General features: G+C 49.5%; 1 protein-coding gene across 3 annotated transcripts in view; it reads left to right on the top strand.

Annotated features, from left to right (window-relative positions):
* Cacng2 (calcium voltage-gated channel auxiliary subunit gamma 2) overlaps positions 1 to 7,425 on the top strand; it is a 125,629-nt gene extending 118,204 nt beyond the window's left edge. For all 3 annotated transcript variants that reach the window (XM_031348386.1, XM_031348375.1, XM_031348368.1), the window contains 2 exons: positions 5,270 to 5,410; positions 6,561 to 7,425. In XM_031348386.1, coding sequence (XP_031204246.1) covers positions 5,270 to 5,410; positions 6,561 to 7,096 — 677 coding nt within the window. In that variant the 3' untranslated portion in view covers positions 7,097 to 7,425. The remainder of the gene's footprint in view (positions 1 to 5,269; positions 5,411 to 6,560) is intronic.
* Positions 7,426 to 22,017: the final 14,592 nt, after the last annotated feature.

Below are 22,017 nucleotides of genomic sequence, written 5' to 3'. Positions count from 1 at the left end.
GACTTCTAAATGTGGAGAGTCTCCCTCCCCTCCTCCTTCCCCCATCCTTCTCCCTCCTCCCCCCTCCTCCCCCCTCCTCCCCTCCTCCTCTTCTCCCTTCTTCCCCCTCTCTTCCTCTTCTCATCCTTCTGGCCTGGCATTGCCCTCCAAAGTTTGTTCTTTTCCTCATCTTCATGCAGTTTTTCCAGCCAGCCTGTAAGTCTAAAACCACAGGGAAAAAAAAGTTACCTTCTCTCTCCCACTTAGCCATCTGAGACACCCAAGAGTCTGTCAGACTAACTCCCCTCTGCCCACCCTGGAGCAAGCCCCACTGCTGTGCTCAGCAACTTTCCTCCAGGCCTGCAGTCACTCTCAACTTTGCTTCTTGTGGTGCAGATCCGACCCTCTACGGGTCTCCCAGTTCTAAGTTTCCCAGGCTCTGAAGAGAGAGGCGCACTCTTTACCTTGACAACCACAAGGCCCCTAGTGCCTCCACCTGGCTCTGGACCAGGCCTTGGCCTCCTTAGCTTCCTCTCTCATGGGCCCTCGAGTCCCTCCACGAGTGCCTGTGAGCCTGGCCCTGCCAGTCACTGAACAAGCCACTTGTCCAAAACACCACTTGGTGCTGTTTCTGTCCCACAAACACTCCTAGCAGCTGCCTCCACTCCGCTTGAGAGCTGCTCCCTACCGACCCCATATCACTCTCTCAGGGAAGCCCATGATCCAGCTCAGAGAATGGACAGAGCCTAGGCAGGGGAATACCATGGTCAGATGGACAGGCCTGAGATCACAACACTTGGACAGACAGCCAAACTTTTCTAGGCCTCATTGTCAGCCTCTGTTTAACAGAAGTGCTCTCCATTGGCTGAGGAGGCAGAGGAAGTCTAAAGCTGTGTCCACCATACACTCAGTCTTCAGGACATTGCACACACACACACACATACAGCGCCCGCACACACACATACACACACATGCATGCACACACACACATACACACACATGCATGCACATACACACATACACACACATATGCACACACATGCGTGCACACACACATACACACATATGCACACACACGCACACACACATACGCATACACACACGCATGCATACACACATATACACGCACGCACACACATACACACACATGCACACACACACATACACATATGCACACACACATACACACACACATACACACACATGCACACACACACATACACATATGCACACACACATACACACACGCACACACACACATACACATATGCACACACACATACACACACGCACACACACACATGCATACACACATGCACACACATACATACACACATACACACACACGCATACACACACACACACACACACACACACCATGGTGCCTCCTTGGCATCTTTCTGTTGGAATATTTTTCATCCTGGCTCTGTTAACATTTTATTATTGTTGTTGTTGTTGTTGTTATTATTATTCTCTAATCTTTTTTTTACAGCCCAGTTACTATCCCCCTCCCAGTCCAGCCTCTGACGGTTCCTCATCCCATGCCTCCTCCCCTGTCTCCAAAAGGATGTCCCCATCCCCCCACCCCACCAGCCCTGCCCCCTCCCTGAGGCCTCAAGTCTCTCGAGGGTTAGGTGCTTCTTCTCTCACTGAAGCCAGACCAGGCAGTCTCTGCTGTATATGTGTGGGGGCCTCGTATCAGCTGATGTATGCTGCCTGGTTGGTGGCTCAGTGTCTGAGAGATCTCGGAGGTCCAGGTTAGTAGAGACTGTTGGTCTTCCTATGGGGTCACCCTCCTCCTCAGCTTCTTCCAGCCTTTCCCTAATTCAACCACAGGGGTCCTGGGCTTCTGCCCATTGGTTGAGTATAAGTAACTGCATCTGGCTCTCTCAGTGGCTTGTTGGCCTCTCAGTCCAATGGTTGAGTGTAGGTATCTGTGTGTCAGTCTAAGTCAGCTGTTTTCTGGGCCTCTCAGAGGGCAGCCATGCTAGGCTCCTGCACAGCATAGCATCAGTAATAGTGTCAGGCCTTGGAGTCTCCCCTTAAGCTGGATTCCAATTGGGGCCATTGAGCTGGATCCCAATTGGGGCCAGTCACTGGACCTCCTTTCCCTCGGTCTCTTCTCCATTTTTGTCCCTGCAGTTCTTTTAGACAGGGACTCTGTTACCATTTGATGACATATATCTCCTTCGTCAGAACACAGTTTGGTAAAAATGGGGTAAAACTTGTTTTCATATGTCCCGGAACTGGTTCGGGGGCGGCACTCCAACCAAGACCCCTCTGTCTCAGTGCAACATGTACTGTCTACCAGAAGGGCTCAGCTACAACCAGCAAGCAGAAGCCACCCACCAAGACCTTGGCTTCCAGGGGCAGCATGAGCTTTTAAGAGGCTGGCCCTGAAAGTCACACATTGAGAATTCTCACAGCAGAAGCAGCAAAGCTGGGTATCTAACCCGGGCTGTCTTGAAACCCTTTGTATCAGGCCAGTCTCCTTTGATGAACACAGGCGCGCTGTGGGCAGGAAGAGGCATTTCCTTGGAGAAGGGGGACAGAACCATCCCTCCATATCCATCTGGAAAGAACAGAATCATCTATGTAACCGTCCACATAGCAAATCTACAACACAGATGAAACCTGAGTTCAGTCCCGCCCACCTTCCAGCACCTTCCTAAGCTCCTTGGGACAGCCCTGGTGCTGTTCTGGATTAGAAACCCTGCTTACTAGCTGGGTAGCCATAAACAAGTTGCCCCACCTCTCTGAACTCAGTTTTTTGGTTTTTTGTTTTTTTGTTTTTTTCCGTCTCTACATCACAGCAAAGGTATAATACTGTGTGTGGGGTTCCAGCTCAGGACCTTGGCCAGGCTGTCCGTAAGAGCTCACCATCCCCATGTGCTTGTACCAATGGGAATTGAGGAAGCTAAGAACTGTGTGTGTGTGTGCGCGCACGCGCGCGCTTGTGCGTGCATGCACACACGTGGGTGGATGGGGAGGTGTGTGCATGTCTGTGTCTGTGTCTCGGCCGTGTGTGTGTGTGTGTGTGTGTGTGTGTGTGTGTGTGTGTGTGTATAAGTACTTGGGTCAGGGTCCAGTTAAGGACAAAGTGCATTTTCTAAGAAATAGCTTACAAGACAGCACACCTCCCTAAGGCCTAGGGAGTGAGGCAGCCCTGTCCGCAGAGATCTGAGACCTCAGAGCAAGCCTGGGGCCCAGAGCAGACCTTCTATCTGAGGCCTGCCTGGACGCAGGGGTATGCATACCTTCAGGTCTGCTACCCTTCCCTAAAGCTGTCTACTTACCAAATAGCAGTAGTGAGCAGTTAGCCCCTACCATAGGTGAGGGGTGCAGTTACAGGGAACTAACTTAAGATTCTGTTTGAAACCCCAGGTCTGTCCCTGAGCCAGGTGTGATGGTACATGCCTTCAACATCAGCACTGCAGAAGCAGGCAGAGCCCTGTGAATTTGAGGGCAGCCTGGTCTACATATTGAATTCCAGGATAGTCTGGGTTACATAGAAAGACTGTCTCAAGAAAGGAAGGAAAAAAAGAAAGAAGAGGGGTTGAAAGAAAAGGGGAGGAAAGGGAGAAGGAGGAGCTATGCCCTAGCCAGCATAGCAAGCCTATCCCTGCACTTGAGGGACTAAGGTGAGAGGATCCCTGGTTCAAGGCTAGTCTGGGCTACATAAGGAAAAAGAGATTTCCCTTTCAGATCCTCAGCCTTTGGCTACCCAAAGGGACAAATTCGGGGACATACATGATATCTTTACCCCCAAACTATACCATAACCAGTCGCTGGGCTTAGTTCAAAGGCCCTGTGGTTTACAGGCCCCTGCTTTCTCAGAAGCCAAGGAGGGAGGCCAGGGCCTGGTGGCACAGACCTCTCATCCCAGGACTCCGGAAGCTGAGGTAGACATATCATAATTTCACTGACAGACTGAGTTCCAGGACAACCTAGACACCATAAACCCTGTCTCGAAAGGCAGAAAGAGAACTGAGGGAGTAGGTGGTGGTAAGGTACTTCCTCAGAATGTGGGGAGAGCCTGGGTTCAATCTACAGCACTGACAGGAGGTTGGGGGAAGGAGGTAGCCACAGAGGAGGCAACCACAGCATCTAAGCAGGTATACACCCCATCCCCGCCTTCAGCTCTGCCTCTGCCTCTGCCTGGCCAAAGCTCCATGACTTGAGTCAGCTGGGTCATGATGCCACTTTCTATATAATTGGCTTTGGATAGGAAAAGGCATATGACTTTGCAGGGACCCTCAGTGCCTCCGTAGACTGGCATTCATTAGACTCTGATTCCCACAGACACACCCACTGGTCACAGAGCTGCCACCCTCCCCTCTGTGGACCCTTTCCCTTAAGCTGCTCTTTCTGTGCATCTTGCCAGCCAGGCCTTCTTTGCTCTCTCATTCTGAAGCCCTGGGAGGAGTCCTTTTCACACTCTCTTTGCAATGAGCCTGTCTGCTGGCCTTTCTGAGCTATGGTGTTTGCACTGAAGGTCCCCTGTGTCTTCAAAAAGAGTGAATAAGGAAGGAAGCTATAAAGAGAAGATATAGCCCTTTGGGTTCTATGACTTACAATGACAATATACATATACACATGCACTGAATGTGGCAACTGTCGCTTCCTGCTCCCTGAACAGATTTTATAAATCCATCGCCCGGACTGACTCAGTTCACTGTCACAATGCTCCTTGGAGACAGACCATCCCTGTCTGACTGAGATGTGGACGGACACACAAGATGACAGTTCCAAATTTAAATAGCTAATAAATGCTATGGCCAGATTCCAGTCCAAGCCCTGTGACTTCACCCGCCTCCCACTATGCTCAGGGGTCCCCAAGCGCCAGAGTGGGGGCTGATAGATTTTATATAAAGAAGTCAGGGAAGGTATCACAGAGGAGGGGACCTGGAGCTGGGCTTTGATGGATGAGGAGAAGTTTGTAGAAAGCTAAGTATGGCAAAAGTCAACAGTGTGAAATAGTACCTCCCAGGAAGCTGGCTGTGTCAGGACAAGAAAACATGGAGGTCAAAAGACAGGAGGCTGGAGGGGTATCTGTCAGGGTGCTGGAGTCTGGCCCTAACGGCCGTGGAGAGTCTTTAAGGGACTCTGAGCTGGGCAGGGACCCTCCTTCCTCCACTTACACCGCTAAACCACAGGAACACCAGGGCTGTATTCGTGAGACCCTGGCCCCTGTGTACTGTCCGCCCACACCCTCGTGGCCTCCCTGTATCATCCTTCACCATCCAGCCCTGCTGCCCCTCACCGAGCCCCTGTGCTCTATGTTCCGCAGGGGCCGTGAGGGCCTCGAGTATCTTCCCGATCCTAAGTGTGATCCTGCTCTTCATGGGTGGCCTCTGCATCGCAGCGAGTGAGTTCTACAAGACACGCCACAACATCATCCTGAGCGCTGGCATCTTCTTCGTGTCTGCAGGTAAGGCAAGGGTGTGTAGCGAGAGGATGGGGGTGGTGTCTCCTGAGGAGCTAGAGGCTGTGCCCGGGGGAGAGGTTGAAGCGAGGATCCAGTGCATAGACCTCTGCTCCCATGTCCGATGCCCCCATCTTCCTCCTACCTCTGAGGAAAGAGCTGGTACTAATTTCAGGGCACCGGGCCCATCTCTACTTGCCCCCTCTGCCCTCCCAGAACAAGCAAACTGAGAAAGAGGCAGAGAGAGAGAGACTTCATGAGGCCCGCTCTTCCCCAGTCTGCCTCACACAGATACCCAGCTGCACCCTGGAAGATGAGGAAGTCTGCTCCCCCTCATTGCCCCAGCCAGGGGAGCAGATAGGCAGGCCCACACTCAGATAATTGTATTGTTCCATGACCTGTCACAGGGGCTGCAGATGCCCAAGGAGTGACAGGAACTATATCATGAGTTCGGCTACCACCTAAGGGCACCAACCATGTCCCAGGTGCATTGTCTTTCAAGAACATTCACCTGTGTGTCATCACCAAGTCCTCTTTGGGGGGTCCTGAAAGGAGTATAAAGGCCATGCCTCGGCCCCAATTTTCTGACTGGAAAACTCAGACTATGGCCAAAGCATTCGGTCCCCTTTGGCCTTGCAGCTGTGGGCTACGCAAGGTGTTTAAGACCTCTGTGTTCCTTTCCCCAGCTGCAGCCTGTTTGTGGAGCACTGGATAGGGAAGTGTTAGTGGGTACTCAGTTCACAGTACCTATTGCTGTCAGTGCCCCATACTTCATAGGACACCTCTGTCGACTCAAGTTTGTTACCACAGGCCTCACCCTTCGAGGCCAGCATAAGATATTAAGGTGGGGCCGGCAAGGTAGCACAGTGGGTAGGAGAGCTCTCCACCAAGCCCAAGGACCCATGCTCTGTCTGTGGGACCCACACTATAGACGGAGAGAACCAGCTCCCAAAAAGATAACCTCTGACGGCCACACCTAGACGATGGCTCACTTTTATCCAAATAAATGAAGTTTAAGATTTGAGATAGTTATAGGAGGCTTCCAGATCCCCCACTACCACCACCACGTGCCCCATGTTCATCTATTCAAGGAAGTCCCACCCCACCACGCCTCTCCTCCCCATAGCATCTCAGGCTCTTCTCTCTTCTCCACCAGGTCTAAGTAATATCATCGGGATCATCGTATATATATCAGCCAATGCTGGAGACCCCTCCAAGAGTGACTCCAAAAAGAACAGCTACTCCTACGGCTGGTCCTTCTACTTTGGGGCCCTGTCCTTCATCATCGCCGAGATGGTCGGGGTGCTGGCCGTGCACATGTTTATCGACCGCCACAAACAGCTGCGGGCCACGGCCCGTGCCACCGACTACCTCCAGGCCTCCGCCATCACCCGCATCCCCAGCTACCGCTACCGCTACCAGCGCCGCAGCCGCTCCAGCTCGCGCTCCACGGAGCCCTCTCACTCCAGGGACGCCTCGCCCGTGGGCGTGAAGGGCTTCAACACCCTGCCGTCCACGGAGATCTCCATGTACACCCTCAGTAGGGACCCCCTGAAGGCTGCCACCACGCCCACCGCCACCTACAACTCGGACAGGGATAACAGCTTTCTCCAGGTCCACAACTGTATCCAGAAGGACAGCAAGGACTCTCTCCACGCCAACACAGCCAACCGCCGGACCACGCCCGTATGAAGACCGTGGGACGGGGGACCCCCGGGAGGCTTGGCCCGCGGGCGGGGGAGGGACCACAGCAGCCAAGGGGAGACCTTCCATACGCAAAAAACAACAAACAAACAAGCAAACGAACGAACAACAAACAAACAAAACAAAACAAAACAAAAAACAAAAAAAAAAGAGAAAAACATAGCAAGTAAATTTTTTTAAAAAAAAGAACAAACTACAAGAAGAACAAAATCAAAACCACAGGCTATGCGGGGGAAAATATAACCGAGGGAAGACAAACTTTAAACAAAGCAAGAGGGATAAAATTAAAATAGAAAATAAATCTAAAAGAAAATGCATGATTTCCCATGTACCATTATTTTAACACTTAATAAAAACCAATTTAAATGAAAAAATAAAAGGGAACCAAGATAATGTAAAGCAAAAAAACAAAAACAAAAAAAATAACAAAAAATAACAAAAAAATGAGGAAAGCAAGAGAGTATTTATTAGGGTTTTATGTTGCCTTTGTTTTTGTTTTCCTTTTTTTTGTTGTTGTTTTTTTGTTTTAACTGCAGGGAGAATTTAAAAATAAAAAATAAAAATAAATTTAAAAAAAACAAAAAAACAACGCATTCTTTTCCCTTTAGCCCCAGCGGGCCCTGCCTCCCGGGGAGAGTAAGGGGTAGAGACTCAGGCCCTCAGGGCCAGGGGAGCAATGGTCACTGCCAAGCCCCTGGATCCCTGGCTGGGCCCTGGGATGCTGGAGACGTTCAATGGCTCTGTGGCCAACTCTACCCAGCACCAATGGGGCAGTCGCAGGCCTCCAGGTGACCCAAGCCCTTGGTCCGCCCGTTAGGTGCCTGGAGGTGGTGAACATGGGGCTACCCTGCCCTAGGTTCCCGGTCCTTAATGGTCCTTAATGGTCCTTAACCCACTGTGATGACTTCCTAGGCCTTGAGGGAAGGGAAGGAGAAGGAATGGCTGCTGGTGGCTCACAGAGAAGCCAGACCCCTGGAATCCTCAGGGGGAGCCTTCGGGGGCGGGGGGTCAGTAACCCCAAGCTCCTGTCCTTGGAGGCAGGAGACACCCACTCCCAGGGGATATAGAGCAGCCGTCCCTCCTCACCCCTCACCTCAGGGCCACTAGATGACCCTGGGGCGATGGTGGACCCCCACACTCACAGGCCCCCAGCCCCCTGGGAAGGGGGCTCTTTGACCCTTTGGGGGTCCGTGGACTCACTGATGCCCCTCTGGGGGCCCAGGGAGCCTAACAATGACATTGCAAAAAGGTTTCTTTTTACAAAAGAAAAAGGAAAAACAAGTGGTGATTTTTTTTTAAAAAAAAAAATAAAAAAAAACCACAGACTATAAATAAATGTAAATATATAATAAGTGAATTTACTTGCAAGAAAATCAAGTAGTATTTTTTCTTTTAATTCTTTTCCAGCTTTAAACTGTGAAAAAAAAAGTTGGGGTGGGGTGGGGGACTTAAAATTTAGCAGGGAACTTGTAAAGACAAAACAAAACAAAACAAAAAAACAAATATAGAAATCCATTAAAATGAACAAACAAAATCCATTGGGAGAGATGTGAGCTGGGCACAGAGCCAGAGAGAAAAGGAGAAAGGCCCCATCTTGCTGGGGACTGTAGAGAGAGTCTCTTCTTGCCTGCAGGGAGGTGCTGTAGAGAGAGGAGACCCCCCCACACACACACACACTTCTACCTAAGGTCACACCTACCGCCACTGTCCCCTAAGCTCAGTGCTGCATTAACCACCCAAGTTCGCGCTCAAGGAAAACCCTTCCCATTCAATACCCAGTCAGAGGCAGCTGACATGTGCCCTCCATCACTAGGGCTTGTGCTCCTGTGTGCTCCCCACTGTACCTTGCATATGAGTGGATGCACCATATTCTTGTACGTGGAAGGACTCCTATCTGTATTCTAGACATCATGGCTGTGTGGCCTCTCTGGGCCTCAGCTTCCCACTGTGTCAGCTTGGGGACAGACTGGTTTGAGCTCTGAAGGCTCATTCTTATCTGTTGTGTCTGTGACTTTTAAGATCTGCCACCAGCCCAGCTCAGTGGAAAATGGTCAGGAGCAATCAAAGCAGTCCTGATGACATTAAGAACATTCCTAAATATCTCTCTCTCTTTCTCTCTCTCTCTCTTTCTCTCTCTCTCTCTCTCTCATACACACACACACACACACACACACACACCATGTGCCTCCTCACTGTGTTCCCCAGACCCCACCCCCACATCCAGTGTCAAAGCAAAAATTCACACATGTGAGCAACCTATCTTGCCACGCAGACAGAGGGAGATGCGCACTTCCAAAAGCTCCTCATTCACCTTCCCTTTTTGAATGGTATAATCCCAGTCGTAGTGAGTGGGAGAGGCTTCTTTGAGAGACAGGTCTCCTGCTATCTTTGAGGTCAGTGAAAAAGCAGGCCTTCTGGGGTGAAAGATCTCCCTGTATGGAAAGAATGTTTGCAGAACACTCCCGAGAGCAAGCATCAACCCAGTTAGGCCTGTACCCCAAAGTGAATTGAGGGAGCTCTCAGGGTTCCCCTTTTCCTTCCCCAGAGTGGCAAGGGCCAGATCAGACAACGAGAACCAGGCTAACCATTTCCTAGCAACCTCACCCCTCCCCAACTCCAAGTGAGAGCCCTGCTCCTCCCACATTAACCAGCCTCCTGCCTGTCTTTGCTACCCTGACACCGGCCTGATCTGAAGGTTCTCTGCTGGAACTCTTCTGGGAATTGGAGGGCATGCTGAGGAAGGCGTCTATGGCTGCTTGTCTTGTGTCTGGAAGAGGAACATCCTTTTCCAGGTCAGCAGCTAGGCCAGCCCGGAAGTTCAGGGGAGGCCTCTCGGACCCCATGGCTCAGTTAACATGCAGGGAGATCAGAGCATCTTCCAAACTGGGCAAAAAACAGCACCTTGTCCCTCCTCAGCCCTGCCCAAGGCCCAGCAGATTCCAAACCATACCAGAAAAAGGCCTAGAGATGCAGGAAAGGGTCCTACAAACAGGCGCCTCTCTGTGGAGAGCTCCCTAAGCTCTGGCCAAGTATTTGAGCATGACTCGGACTTCTTCCCAGGAAGTGAAACCTGGGGTCAGGCCACCCAAACAAGACTCCTGGGTGAGAGGTAATGTCAGCGTGGCTGACCAAGAAAGGGCTAGGGGGCCTGGAGGGAAGGGGCAGTGCTTCCTGTGGTGACTGACAGTTCATGCCCAGCTCTGATCAATTCAAAAATAACAACAACAACAACTTCCATTTTATTTTCTTGGTGGGTTCTTATTTTTTTTTCCAGACTGTTAACAGAAAAAAAAAATTTTAAAAAGAAGAAACCTAAAAACAAAACGAAACAACGAGAAAACAAATTCCTGGTACATGAAATAAAGATTTTTTTTTTATAGCTTGGTCCTCACTTCCATGAATTCTTTAAATCACTGTCCCATCTTGGGCATCCCATTTAAAGAAGTTCTTAGAGTTGAGGTATGATGAGCTTAAACCATAGGCAGTAAGGTGTCCCAACACCCAAAGTCATGAATCGCTTTCCTTCAGCATCCCTCAATGCCTCCAATGATGGGGGGCTCACTCCCTCCAAAGGTGGCAGAGGCCAGTGCCACACAGCTGCAGTCCCTGCGGTGGTCACTGCCCATCCATTCCCTCCTGCAACACTGGTGCTTTCCAACATGACTGCCCCCCCCCAGATATTTGAAAGCAGAATTTATACCATTCTTGAGCTCTCCACTTTTAATAAGCACCCCCTCCCCACCAACATACCACCACCACCACCTTGTGTACGGAGCCTTCAATGGACATGACCCTGGGGTATGCTCTGAAAGCTTTCTACAGAGAGAACCAGGGGTTAGCAGGAATGGGGAGGGTCTTATAGGAGCTCCTCGGAATGGCAGTAGAAAAAACAAACAGGAACACTGGGGTGGGGGAGGGACAGCGTTGAACTTGACCTTGGAGAGAGGCCCCATCTGATGGCTGGTGGAGACCAAGGCCCGAATCCAGCCCTAGCTGGTCAGCTCATGGAAGGGGGGCCTTTAACACCTCTAAAAATTAATTGGATCTGTTTTAGCTTGGTTCTCTTCTAGCTTTAAAATCTGTGATACCAAACAGGATTAAAAGAAAGCAGGGGTTTCATATCAAATCAAGATTTAGAAAGTATAAACCAAAGCCAAGTGTTGGTGACTCAAACCTTAAATCCTGGCACTTAGGAAGCAGAAACAGGCAGATCTCTGAGTTCGAGGTCATCCTGGTCTACAGAGTGAGTTTCAAAACACTCAGGGCTACACAGAGAAACCCTGCCTGAAAGAAAGAAAGAAAGAAAGAAAGAAAGAAAGAAAGAAAGAAAGAAAGAAAGAAAGAAGGAAGGAAGGAAGGAAGGAAGGAAGGAAGGAAGGAAGGAAGGAAGGAAGGAAGGGAAAGAAAGGGAAGAGAAAAGAAAAGAAAAGAAAAGAAAAGAAAAGAAAAGAAAAGAAAACCAAAAACCGCTCATCTGGTACACAGCTGGTGTTTGGAGGGCATTCTTTAAGCATACCCCTTTTACCCAGTGCTGGAGATCAGACCCAGGACACCACACATGGATGCTAGGCAGGTGCTCTATCAACTAAGCCATCTCCCAACCTGATAACCAGTTCAATAGCCTACCTGCCTGTCACCTTTCTGAATCTGTTGTCCTTGGCCTAGATATAGGTCAGGTGGATGTCCAGAGGATGAAAACAGGCCAAGTTGATTTATAGTGGAGCCGTTAGCTTGTCGGCCAGCGCTCCAGCCACCACACTGACAGCCACCATCACCACCACCGAGGCAAGAGATGTTAAAATGGGTGGCATGTATTTGTTTGCTTTCTCAGTATCATTGGAAGCCATGATTCACACATCATAAGCCCAACTCTTAAGTGTATCTGGGGATTCAAACTCATGTCTTCATGCTTGTGCGGCAAGGATTCTACCCACTGAGACATCTTTCAAGCCCTAGCTGGTTATTTCAACATTATCATTTGGACAGACAGAACAAGGCAGGGGTAGGGAACAGAAGTCACTATAAACAAGCCACAGTCCGTCACCCAGCTCTGGGGACTATCGAGTCTCAAAGGCTACTATGGTCCCAGTGCTGACATGAATAGGGGTGGCTGACTATGCCTGGGGACTGCCATGAGGCAAGCTACAGTCTGCGCTAGAGGAGGGTGCTCAGTCGGTATCTAGCCCCCAGGACTGGGGAGAAAAAGGAGGAAGTGAGACCCCACACCCTGAGGCCAGGAACGATAGGATGGCCCATCATTCAGAATGGCTTGCTCAATTCAGCCCCAAGACAAAGCGTTGTCAAGGCCCCACAAATCCCAGGCTCTTTGGGGTTCACCTTCCATAAGCATGGGGCCCACAGCAAGCTAGCTCATCAAAGGAGGTTCAGGGATCATAAGCCAACTGCCAACAGCTACAAATCAAGCCGAGGACCTAGCAATGTCTTCTCTCCTGTCCTGACCACACATCTTCATGGTGAGAGAAACTTAAGGTTCATTTGGAGAATTTGACTCACAGTGACAGCGTGGGTAGCAGTCCTGACCCCGGCTCCTCCATCCCTAGCCTGCCCTCCTTCACAGTGCCCATCTTCATTCAACAGGAGCAGGATACCTTCCACTGAGGGACACAGTCTCAGGCTCCTCAGAACAGCCGCTTCTAGAACAGCTCACCTTTGGGAGTACAGATGGAAGCCAGTTCTGCAGGATCCTTCTGGCAGAAATCCTGTATGCCCGGCTCCAAAGAGGAGCCTAGAACAGGGTAAGGGCTCAGAGCAAGTTTATCTCCTTAGCTAGAAATCTGTCTTCTTCTTCTCTGGACAGGGCTAGAAGGTCCCAGCTAGGGCCCAGCGGGGCTCCTGACTATTTAGTGGCAGCTGAGCCTCACTATGTTTTTGTTTGTTCATCTGTCTGTCTGTCTGTCTGTCTGTCTGTCTGCCTGCCTGCCTGCCTGCCTGTCTGTCTGTTTTATAAGGCAGATTCTCCTGTAGCCCAGAAAGGCCTTGAATACCCCTATGTAACCAAGGATCCCCTTGAACATCTGCTCTTCCTGCCTACTTCCCCAGTGTGCCACGACCCACATTTATGTGGATTAAGGGCTGGACAAGGAGTTCATGCATGCTAGGCAGAGCTGCACCAATGCAAACTTCATCCCAGCATCCCTAAAGTTTTGAATGGATACCCCAACACTCCAAACTCAGCCTCAGGACTCTGGCTCCAAGAGGTCCAGTCAAGGGCTCTAGAGATTTCTGGGAAGTCCTGTTCTATGTTGATGAAAGGCCCCAGCTGAAGGCCAGAGAGAAAAGGTCACATGTCCCACAAAGTGGCTTTGAGCAGCCTCAGGCTCCAGATTATTGCTCCCTAAACCCTGCCCACCATCCCATGGGAGAGAGGTCTGAGGTACACCTCCCTCCTCCTCCATGGATATACCAGACTGGTTCCTTTTCTTCACCCAGCCACTGTCTCTCAGAGCATCTGCACAGTAAGGCAGACTGTGCTGTCTCAAAGAGTGTCAAGACCAGCTTAACAAGGAGCATCAGTTTGGACCAGCTTCCAAGTGACACGAAAAAAGCTGGCTGGTGCCCAGCCACCTCCCTCCTGCCAGACTAGCACAGAGGTTCTGCAGCTCCTGGCCAGTGTGTAGACTCCTCTCTGCCAGACACAGACAGAACTTGGCCCTGCCTACTACTGGCAGTCACAGATGTAAATCCAATTCCCAGATATCCAGCAGACTTCCACAGCTCCTGCAGTCCAACTGTGTTCTTCCCACCTCCCATCTCAGAAGGTGCTACACCCCCTTGGCAGCTTAATGTGGTCCCCATAGAAAAGTTCATACTACAAACAAAGGCCAAAATCTGGGGATTTTTTTTTTTTTTAAGGAAGAGTTAATTGTTAAACATGTATCTGAATATCACTGCCTAAATCCATAGGGGCATGTGTGCACGTAAGCTCAGTTGTGCATACCTTAACACATACCCCAAAGCACATGTGCATGTGTGTGCATCCATGCACACAACTGTGCATGTACACCCTATACAGAGAGAGAGAGAGAGAGAGAGAGAGAGAGAGAGAGAGAGAGAGAGAGAGAGAGAGAGAGAGAGTTAGTTCTGGAATTTGATTCACACCCAGAAGCATGTTCTTTCAATCTGTAAGGCTTGATCTTGCTGCCATAGGAGTAGAGACTTGTTGTGACAAGAAGAGGGAAGACTGGCATGGGACAGAGGGTGTGTCAGACCCCACTAATAAATCCCTGGACTTCTCATCTCTGTAGCCCAGGTCACCTATGCATTGCTGTGTGTGGACAGACACAAAGACCTCACTGTGTCACAGAGGCCAGGATCACAGGACACATGCACTATGCAGCAAGGGTATGTGGCTGAGTGGGTTGTGCTCCTAGCCTCCATCAAGACAGAAATGCATGACATGAGGGCAGGTGGCTAGAATCTGTCTCTAGTATGCAGCCCAGACCAGGAAGCCAAGCTCTGTTCTCTCTCTCTCTTTCTCTCTCTCTCTCTCTCTCTCTCTCTCTCTCTCTCTCTCTCTCTCTCTCTCTCTCTCCATATCATATATATACGTGTGTGTGTGTGTGTTTGTGTGTGTGTGAGAGAGAGAGAGAGAGAGAGAAAGAGAGAGAGAGACTGATCCTCTTTTTCAGCTTCCCTCTTCTGTGTTAGCCAGAGGGACAGAAGAGACACAATAACACTCACTGAAAGATTTATTATTCTGGCTTATGTGACACCATCACTGTCTGAGTGGTTCAATAATGGCTGTCTTGGGCCAGGTGGTGATGGTGCATACCTTTAATCCTGGCACTCAGGAGGGAGAAGCAGGAAGATCTCTGCGAGTTTGAGGTCAGCCTGGTCTATAGAATGAGTCGCAAGACAGCCAGAGCTACACAGAGAAACCATATCCTGAAAAAACAACAAAAAGCAAACAAGTGAAAAAGGCTTTTTTTACACTAGAGAGGCTGGGAACTCAGTAAAGCCCAGTTCATGTGTCTCAGTATCCCCAAACTGGTGATGAAGGCCTGGAGGGTTCCGTGGTGAGACATACCTGCCATCTCAGCACTCAGGAAGCCAAAGCAAGAGGACTGAGAGTTTAATGCTGCCTGGCATCTGTTGGCTTTAAAGGCTCAGCACCACAGCTCTGGGGCTGAGCAGTCAGCAAGGATGGTAAACCCATAATGTGCTCTGAGCTGCTGACCGTCCACTGAGAGGTGAAGGATGAGGAAGACAATCCAGGCCAGAGTAGGATGTGAGTAACATGGAGGGAGACGGAAGGACAGGAGCAGTGATTGCAGTTCAAGCATTTAGGACATGAGTTGGGTTCCTCTGCATCCACATGAAAGGCTGAGTGTAGGGGCAAGAGAAGTGGCTCAATGGTTAAGAGTACTGCTCTTACAGAGGACCAGTGTTCCATCCCAGCACCCACATCAGGCTCACAAACATCCGTAATGCCAGCTCTAAAGCATCAGGCACTGTTGTAGCCTTCACAAGGACCAGGCTCATGTGCATAAGTGTCGCGTCCTCCCATCCGGCAAGAAAGACTTGACCCGGGAACTCTTCCTTTTAGCAGTTTATTTCAGGAACCTTTTAACAATGTTTCTCCCTCCTGTTTCTCCCTCCTGCTCCTCCTGCCTGCTTCTCCTACTTCGGGCTTCTCCTGCCTGCTTCTGGGGAGCCATTACTTAAGCTCCGCCTTCCAGCCCACCCTTGGCCGTTGAGTACTCCCAAGCTTAGTCAATCCCAGTGGGCCACGTGGCAAAAGCAGATAGGTCACCAGATGCTGAAGCAACCAATGGCAGCAAGCTTAGCCAAATGAGGGCTTGCTTATGAGACTGCTCACTCTTGGAAGGGCTCTCCACAGTTCCTCCTTTTAGTTTTTAAACGAAACAGGCAAGAGTAGAGGTCTGATCTCTGATGCTGGAAACAGGGACATTGTACTGATCCTCACTTAGGTGTCATCTACCCAAAGAGTACCAGACCCGTCCGATACCTTTTTCTCAGAGGTGGGGTCTGGAGTACCAACCCACATGCAATCAGACGTGCTCTTCTCGGGGCTGCTAGAAGCTGACCCAGAGTGCAGTGCTTCGCCTTACAGCCTGAACATGACGATCATTTTTGCATGACTGCCAGCCATGCCTGGGGAGACTGTCCTGCCTCAATGGCCATAAATGCTTGCACAATCATGGTTGCATTCCTTCTCTGAGTGAACCTGGTCCTGCATATATACCACAGGCCCACAAGGCAGACCAGCAATAGACCAACCAATCTAAAGGCAAAAATGGAACATCTAAACTTCTATTGGTACTAAAAAAGCGAGGAAACACTCGAGCATTATGTCATATTGGCATTGGTCTTGGAAACACCGACAGAATCCCAAACAAAACTTTAACCTGATGAACAGAATATGGGACAATAATCTTGAAAGTCTCTCCACCTCTTCTCTAAGTCTTCTTGGATTGTCAAATACCCCCCATCAATCTTTTGTAGGATCTTCATTGTCGATGACAGGGGGAATCTCCATTCTTTTTTTTTTTTTTTTTTTTTTTTTTTTATGACTCTGTGAAGGAAGCAGAAGAAGGGCTCTCAGGGCTGGAAATGTCCCTGGAGTGATTAATATCGTCATCCCCCTGTTGGGGCAAGTATTTTATGTCTCTGGCTGGTATCCAGATTGCTCTTTTCTCATTTTTGGGGAAAACGCAGCCAAACCCTCTTCTAGCTGTCAAGAGCAGGTCTGGCCCTCTCCAAGCTCCGGTCAGTGGGTCTCTCCACCTGACCCATTTAGCCCAGCAGGCATGGGAAAAGATATCAACAGATACAAAATTAATCATCCTAAGGGGAGTAACTATAGACTGAGGATTTGTTCTAAACAGTCGAATTGAAACATCCCTTCCCATAAAGTACAATGTTGGTTCTGTACCCTCTGCACTCCACACTCCTCCTGGTAAAAGGCCATCCATTTAAGGAACATGGGTGAGGGGAACACAGCCTTGAACATTTCCTAACAATCTCTGAGGGTGAGACCCTGGTGGGTAAAGCCCTCAAGGATAGTCTCTACCCAGGGTGAATGAGGGCCATCCTCTGCCACTGCTTTCTTTAGTTCCCTAAGGTCTTGGGCTTCCCAGGGATACCAAGCTGCTGCCAGGGTTAACATTAACCAGAAACAGGTGGCTAGTATCTCCCAAGCTGAATTCCCCCACCCCCAGCATAGGGCTGTGTGCTGAAGGCAGCTGTTGAGGGGAAACCTGAAAGGAGAACGCAGCTTTCCCCTCTTCCCACAGCATTACAACAGTGCTGATCTTCCAAACAGCTCCTAATGAGCTTCCACACAGGTCTTAACAGCTCTTGAAGAGTCAGAAAAATTGAGTTTGACAATAACAGCTCTTGGAGAGCCAGAAAAATTGGGTACGATTCCAAAGTGCCCATGTTTACTTTTGTTACCTTTTTTTGTTGTTGTTACTTTTCTTTTACTTTCAGTTGCTACTCCACGAAAGTTTTTATAGCTCCTTCACGGAGACTTTATTGTCTCTACTTCAGAGATCCTTATCCTCCCAACTTACCTTGGGAACTTACCAGCCGGCTACCCTGACTACAAAAGGTTCTGAGTCTCAAAAGGTTTATCCTTCCCAGTTCGGGCCACCAATTGTCTCGTCCTCCCGTCCAGCAAGAAAGACTTGACCCAGGAACTCTTCCTTTTAGCAGTTTATTTCAGGAACCTTTTAACAATGTTTCTCCCTCCTGTTTCTCCCTCCTGCTCCTCCTGCCTGCTTCTCCTACTTCGGGCTTCTCCTGCCTGCTTCTGGGGAGCTGTTACTTAAGCTCTGCCTTCCTGCCTCTGGGGAGCCATTACTTAAGCTCCGCCTTCCTGCCTCTGGGGAGCCATTACTTAAGCTCGGCCTTCCGGCCCACCCTTGGCCGTTGAGTACTCCCAAGCTTAGCCAATCCCAATGGGCCACATAGCAAAAGTGGATAGGTCACCAGATGCGGAAGCAACCAATGGCAGCAAGCTTAGCCAAATGAGGGCTTGCTTATGAAACCACTCACTCTTGGAACGGCTCTCCACACATAAGCCCACAGACACATAAACACATACACACATATAATTAAAAATAAAATTTCAAATAGCCACAGGTGGCCACATATGCACCTATAAACCCAATCACTGGGAAGAGTGTTGAGGCAAGAGGCTTGCTGGCTGTCAGCCTAGCTCAGGGTTTGGTAAGAGACTCTGTCTCAGGGGACTAAGGCAGAAAGCTATAGAACAGGACACCCACAGCCCTCCTCTGGCCTTCATATATGCACATGATCATGCATACACACACACACACACACACATGTACATACACCACACACATATAACACACACACACACACACACACACACACACGCACGCTCATGCCCAGTAAGTAAATAATATAATCAAATGGGAAAGAGCCACTGTCCACAATACAACAGAGAAAACCACTGTAGGGCTTTCATGAAATCTCACCAAGCCAGAGGGAGAGCCAGGCCACGAGAGAGGGAGGAGCAGACGCCCACACCCTGTCCCTGTCCCTGTCCCTGCAGCCAGTAGTTTCATTTAAAGCAGTTCCTTGTGATTTGTAATATTGCGTCTTCGATTCTGCTTCAACTTATGTTGCTCCTCTGTGAGGTGAACAGCTCACAGCAAAAGACACATAAATCATAAGGTAGACGACAACGACGACGACGACAACACAAGCCGTACAGAAGGTGAAAAGATGCAGCATAACAAAAGGCGCAAGCTTCCTGACAAGCAAGGCAAGGAGGGAAGCATTGTGACTTCTGTGGTGCTCGCTGTCAACGTCCATGTTCCAGAGGTTTGGTTGAGCTCTCCCGGAAAAAGAGAAACATAGAAAAAAAATCACCGATCACCGTTTTGTTTTGGGTTTTTTTTTTTTTTAACGCCAAACCATTATTTTAAAAGTTTTAACTTGTCATCAGGAAACTAACTATATTTGCAGTAACAACAAAAAAAAAACCTAAAAGGAGCCCACATCGGAGCCCAGATAGCCAGAGGGTAGATGCCTCAGAGGTTTTGCATCTCAGAGAAACTGCAGGAAAGAGTGGGAAGTGAAGAAAAAAATGTCTGGGATTCAACACACACGCACACACGCACACACACGCCCGGTTGGGGGAAGAGAGAAAGCTGTGTGATGTCAGCATAGCAGGGCCTCTCGGAGCCCACCTTCCCCATGGTTCAGTAGCCCTCATACAGCATTAGAAACTGGAATTCTCAGAGGGATGGAGAAACTGAAAGTCCCTATGTGATGCTGGGCACTGGGAAGACAGCTTAATGCACAGAAACCTTGTCCAGCACGCACAGGGCCCTGGACTTGATCTCCAGAGCCACATGAGCATGTCTGTAATACCAGAACCCAGTTCAAGATTATCTTCAGATATGTAGAGGGTGGGAGACCAGCCTGAGCTATATGGGACCCTATGAAAAAAGAGGGGAGTTGGGAAGAGAAAGGAAGGAAGGAAGGAGGGGAGACGATACAGCACAAAACAGCCGCACTGTCCCTTGTTCCAGGCACAGATTTAAGCACATTCAGTGTTTGCCCTTATAGCAATGTTACACAGTAACTCTTAATATTGCCCCGTAAAAATTGGGTTCAGAGAGGCTAGGCTGTATGATTAGGTCACACAACAAGAAAATGGTGACTCTAATAATAAGCCAGGCAGGCCACTGCCTCTGGAGCTTACATCTTTATGGGACAACAACCTTCACGGGCCACAGGAGACTACATTTCTCCAGCAGTGGTCTCCTTGCCCATTTGCTTGCATTCCTCTCTCAAGTCATGTCCACACATCTCTGCTTGACCTCAGCTTACAGCTCTTGCCTGCCTGGGGCCCACATTTTGACCTACAGGCTGGCCTCTCTCCCACCTCAGCCAACTTCTATGTAGTTCATGAAGGCCAATACTCTTCCACAGGATAGCCCTTTAAATCCAATGGCTTCTGCTAATGAGTTAGTGGAGGTGACAGTCAGAACTGGCTATGAAGGATGGTGAAGTCCCTGCCCACTGGCCTCTGCTCAGCACATGGCAAATCCACTAATCTTAAAAGTTCAATACAAGCAAAATGAATTAGTTGAACTGTACTGTGTTGAGTCTAATGAAATAATGTTAAATTGCAGTATGGATGGATGGACAGATAGATGGATGGATGGAAAGGTGGGAAGATGGATGGATAGATGAACTGATGGGTAGATAGGTGAGTTGATGGATGGATGGATGGATGGATAGATGGATGGATGAATGGATAGATGAGTTGATGGATGGATGGGAGGATGGATGGATAATAGATAGGTGAGTTGATGGATGGATGGATGGGAGGATGGATGGATGGATGGATAGATGGGTGGATAGATGAGAAAACAAGATAGACTGTGAGAACAACAGATGGATACACAGATGTCTGGGAACAGATTTGGTGGCCACATCTGGTATGGAATTTGGTGACTGCAGGTATAGAGGTAAGACTGACTGGGGCATTTGGGAACCAGGGCTTATGTCTGGAAGAAGCAGGAGCAGGTACTCAGTTCTCTCTGGAGAAAGGTAGGAGGGGGGCTTCCAAGATGTGTGTGCAGTGGGAAGCTGAGAGAGGAGAGGAGTTAACAGTGGGATGGCTCCCCAGCCAGCTGTGCCCAGGAAGACACTGACAGATTATAGTGTGCCTTCTCCCTAATAGCACTGCGGCATCCTCCTCCCGCTTCTCCAGCCAGCTCCAAACCCAGTGGATCAATACCAAGAGCCAGCGGACACAGAAGGGAAGGACCTGGGGGATGAGCTCGTTGCTTGGAAATACTGTCCCTTTGGACTGAAGCTTCTGTTCCATTTACTTTGTGGTGCCATCATGAATCCCAGCAAGGACCTCCTCTCCAAAAGTTTGCTGGATGAAGGAGCTGAACTCCTAGACAGTGCAAGGACCCAGGCTGTCTCATTCCTAGGAGAAACTCACATTCTACACACCTCAGCAGTCAGAGCTGCTGGGTTAAGTCACCATTTGGACTTAATTTCATGTCTTTTGTTTGTCCTTGGACTTGTGTTTCCCAGTCTCTTCAACCTGCCCCTTCCTAACCACCCAATTACCCAGGCCTCACATCTCCTGATGAGGCAGATAAGGGAAGCCTCACCTGCCGAGCTGCTATCTGTTGTAATCCCCATGGACATCCCTTAAGGGGGCCTCAGCTCCCCTCTTCTCATAGATGAGGAGCTAGGGCTCAGTGAGGAGGAATAATATGCTCAGCTTCACCCAGTGTCAGAGATGGCCTGAACCCAACAGTTCAGCCTTCAGCCCCGCTAGTGCTGGGATTGCAGGAGTATGCCATCATGCTCAGCTTTATGTACTGCTGGGGATGGCTTTTTTGCGCATTAGACCAGTACTCTACCAGCTGGGCTACAGCTCCAGCCCTCCCATATCATCCGCTCCAGCTCAGATCTTTCCAGAAAGGATTCAACAGGTCTTCTATGCTTACATTCCCAAGGGAAGCAAAGGGACTGGCGCAAGGCCACTAGAGCCCAGGGACTGCATAGGTCAGGGTTCTTCCTCAGCAGCTGGCATCCTCCTCCTCCTCCCTCATCAGCAGACGGGTCTCCAAGCTATATCATTCATGGATAAAACCCAAGACTTACTGGAAACCAGAGAAACATTGGACAAGGGCTGAACCATACCTCCCTGTGTCAGGAAGAATAAAAGGACATTGGGAAAGTATTTTTTTTTTTTATCGAAAAAGAGAGGTGAGGAGCTGGGCGGTAGTGGCGCATTCCTTTAATCCCAGCACTTGGGAGGCAAAGGCAGGCGGATTTCTGAGTTCGAGGTCAGCCTGGGTCTACAGAGTGAGTTCCAGGACAGCCAAGGCTACACAGAGAAACTCTGTCTCAAAAAAAAA

This window comes from Mastomys coucha, unplaced genomic scaffold (assembly GCF_008632895.1).
Source record: "Mastomys coucha isolate ucsf_1 unplaced genomic scaffold, UCSF_Mcou_1 pScaffold11, whole genome shotgun sequence".
NCBI lineage: Eukaryota > Metazoa > Chordata > Mammalia > Rodentia > Muridae > Mastomys > Mastomys coucha.
This window is presented reverse-complemented; position numbering and strand designations above follow the sequence as displayed.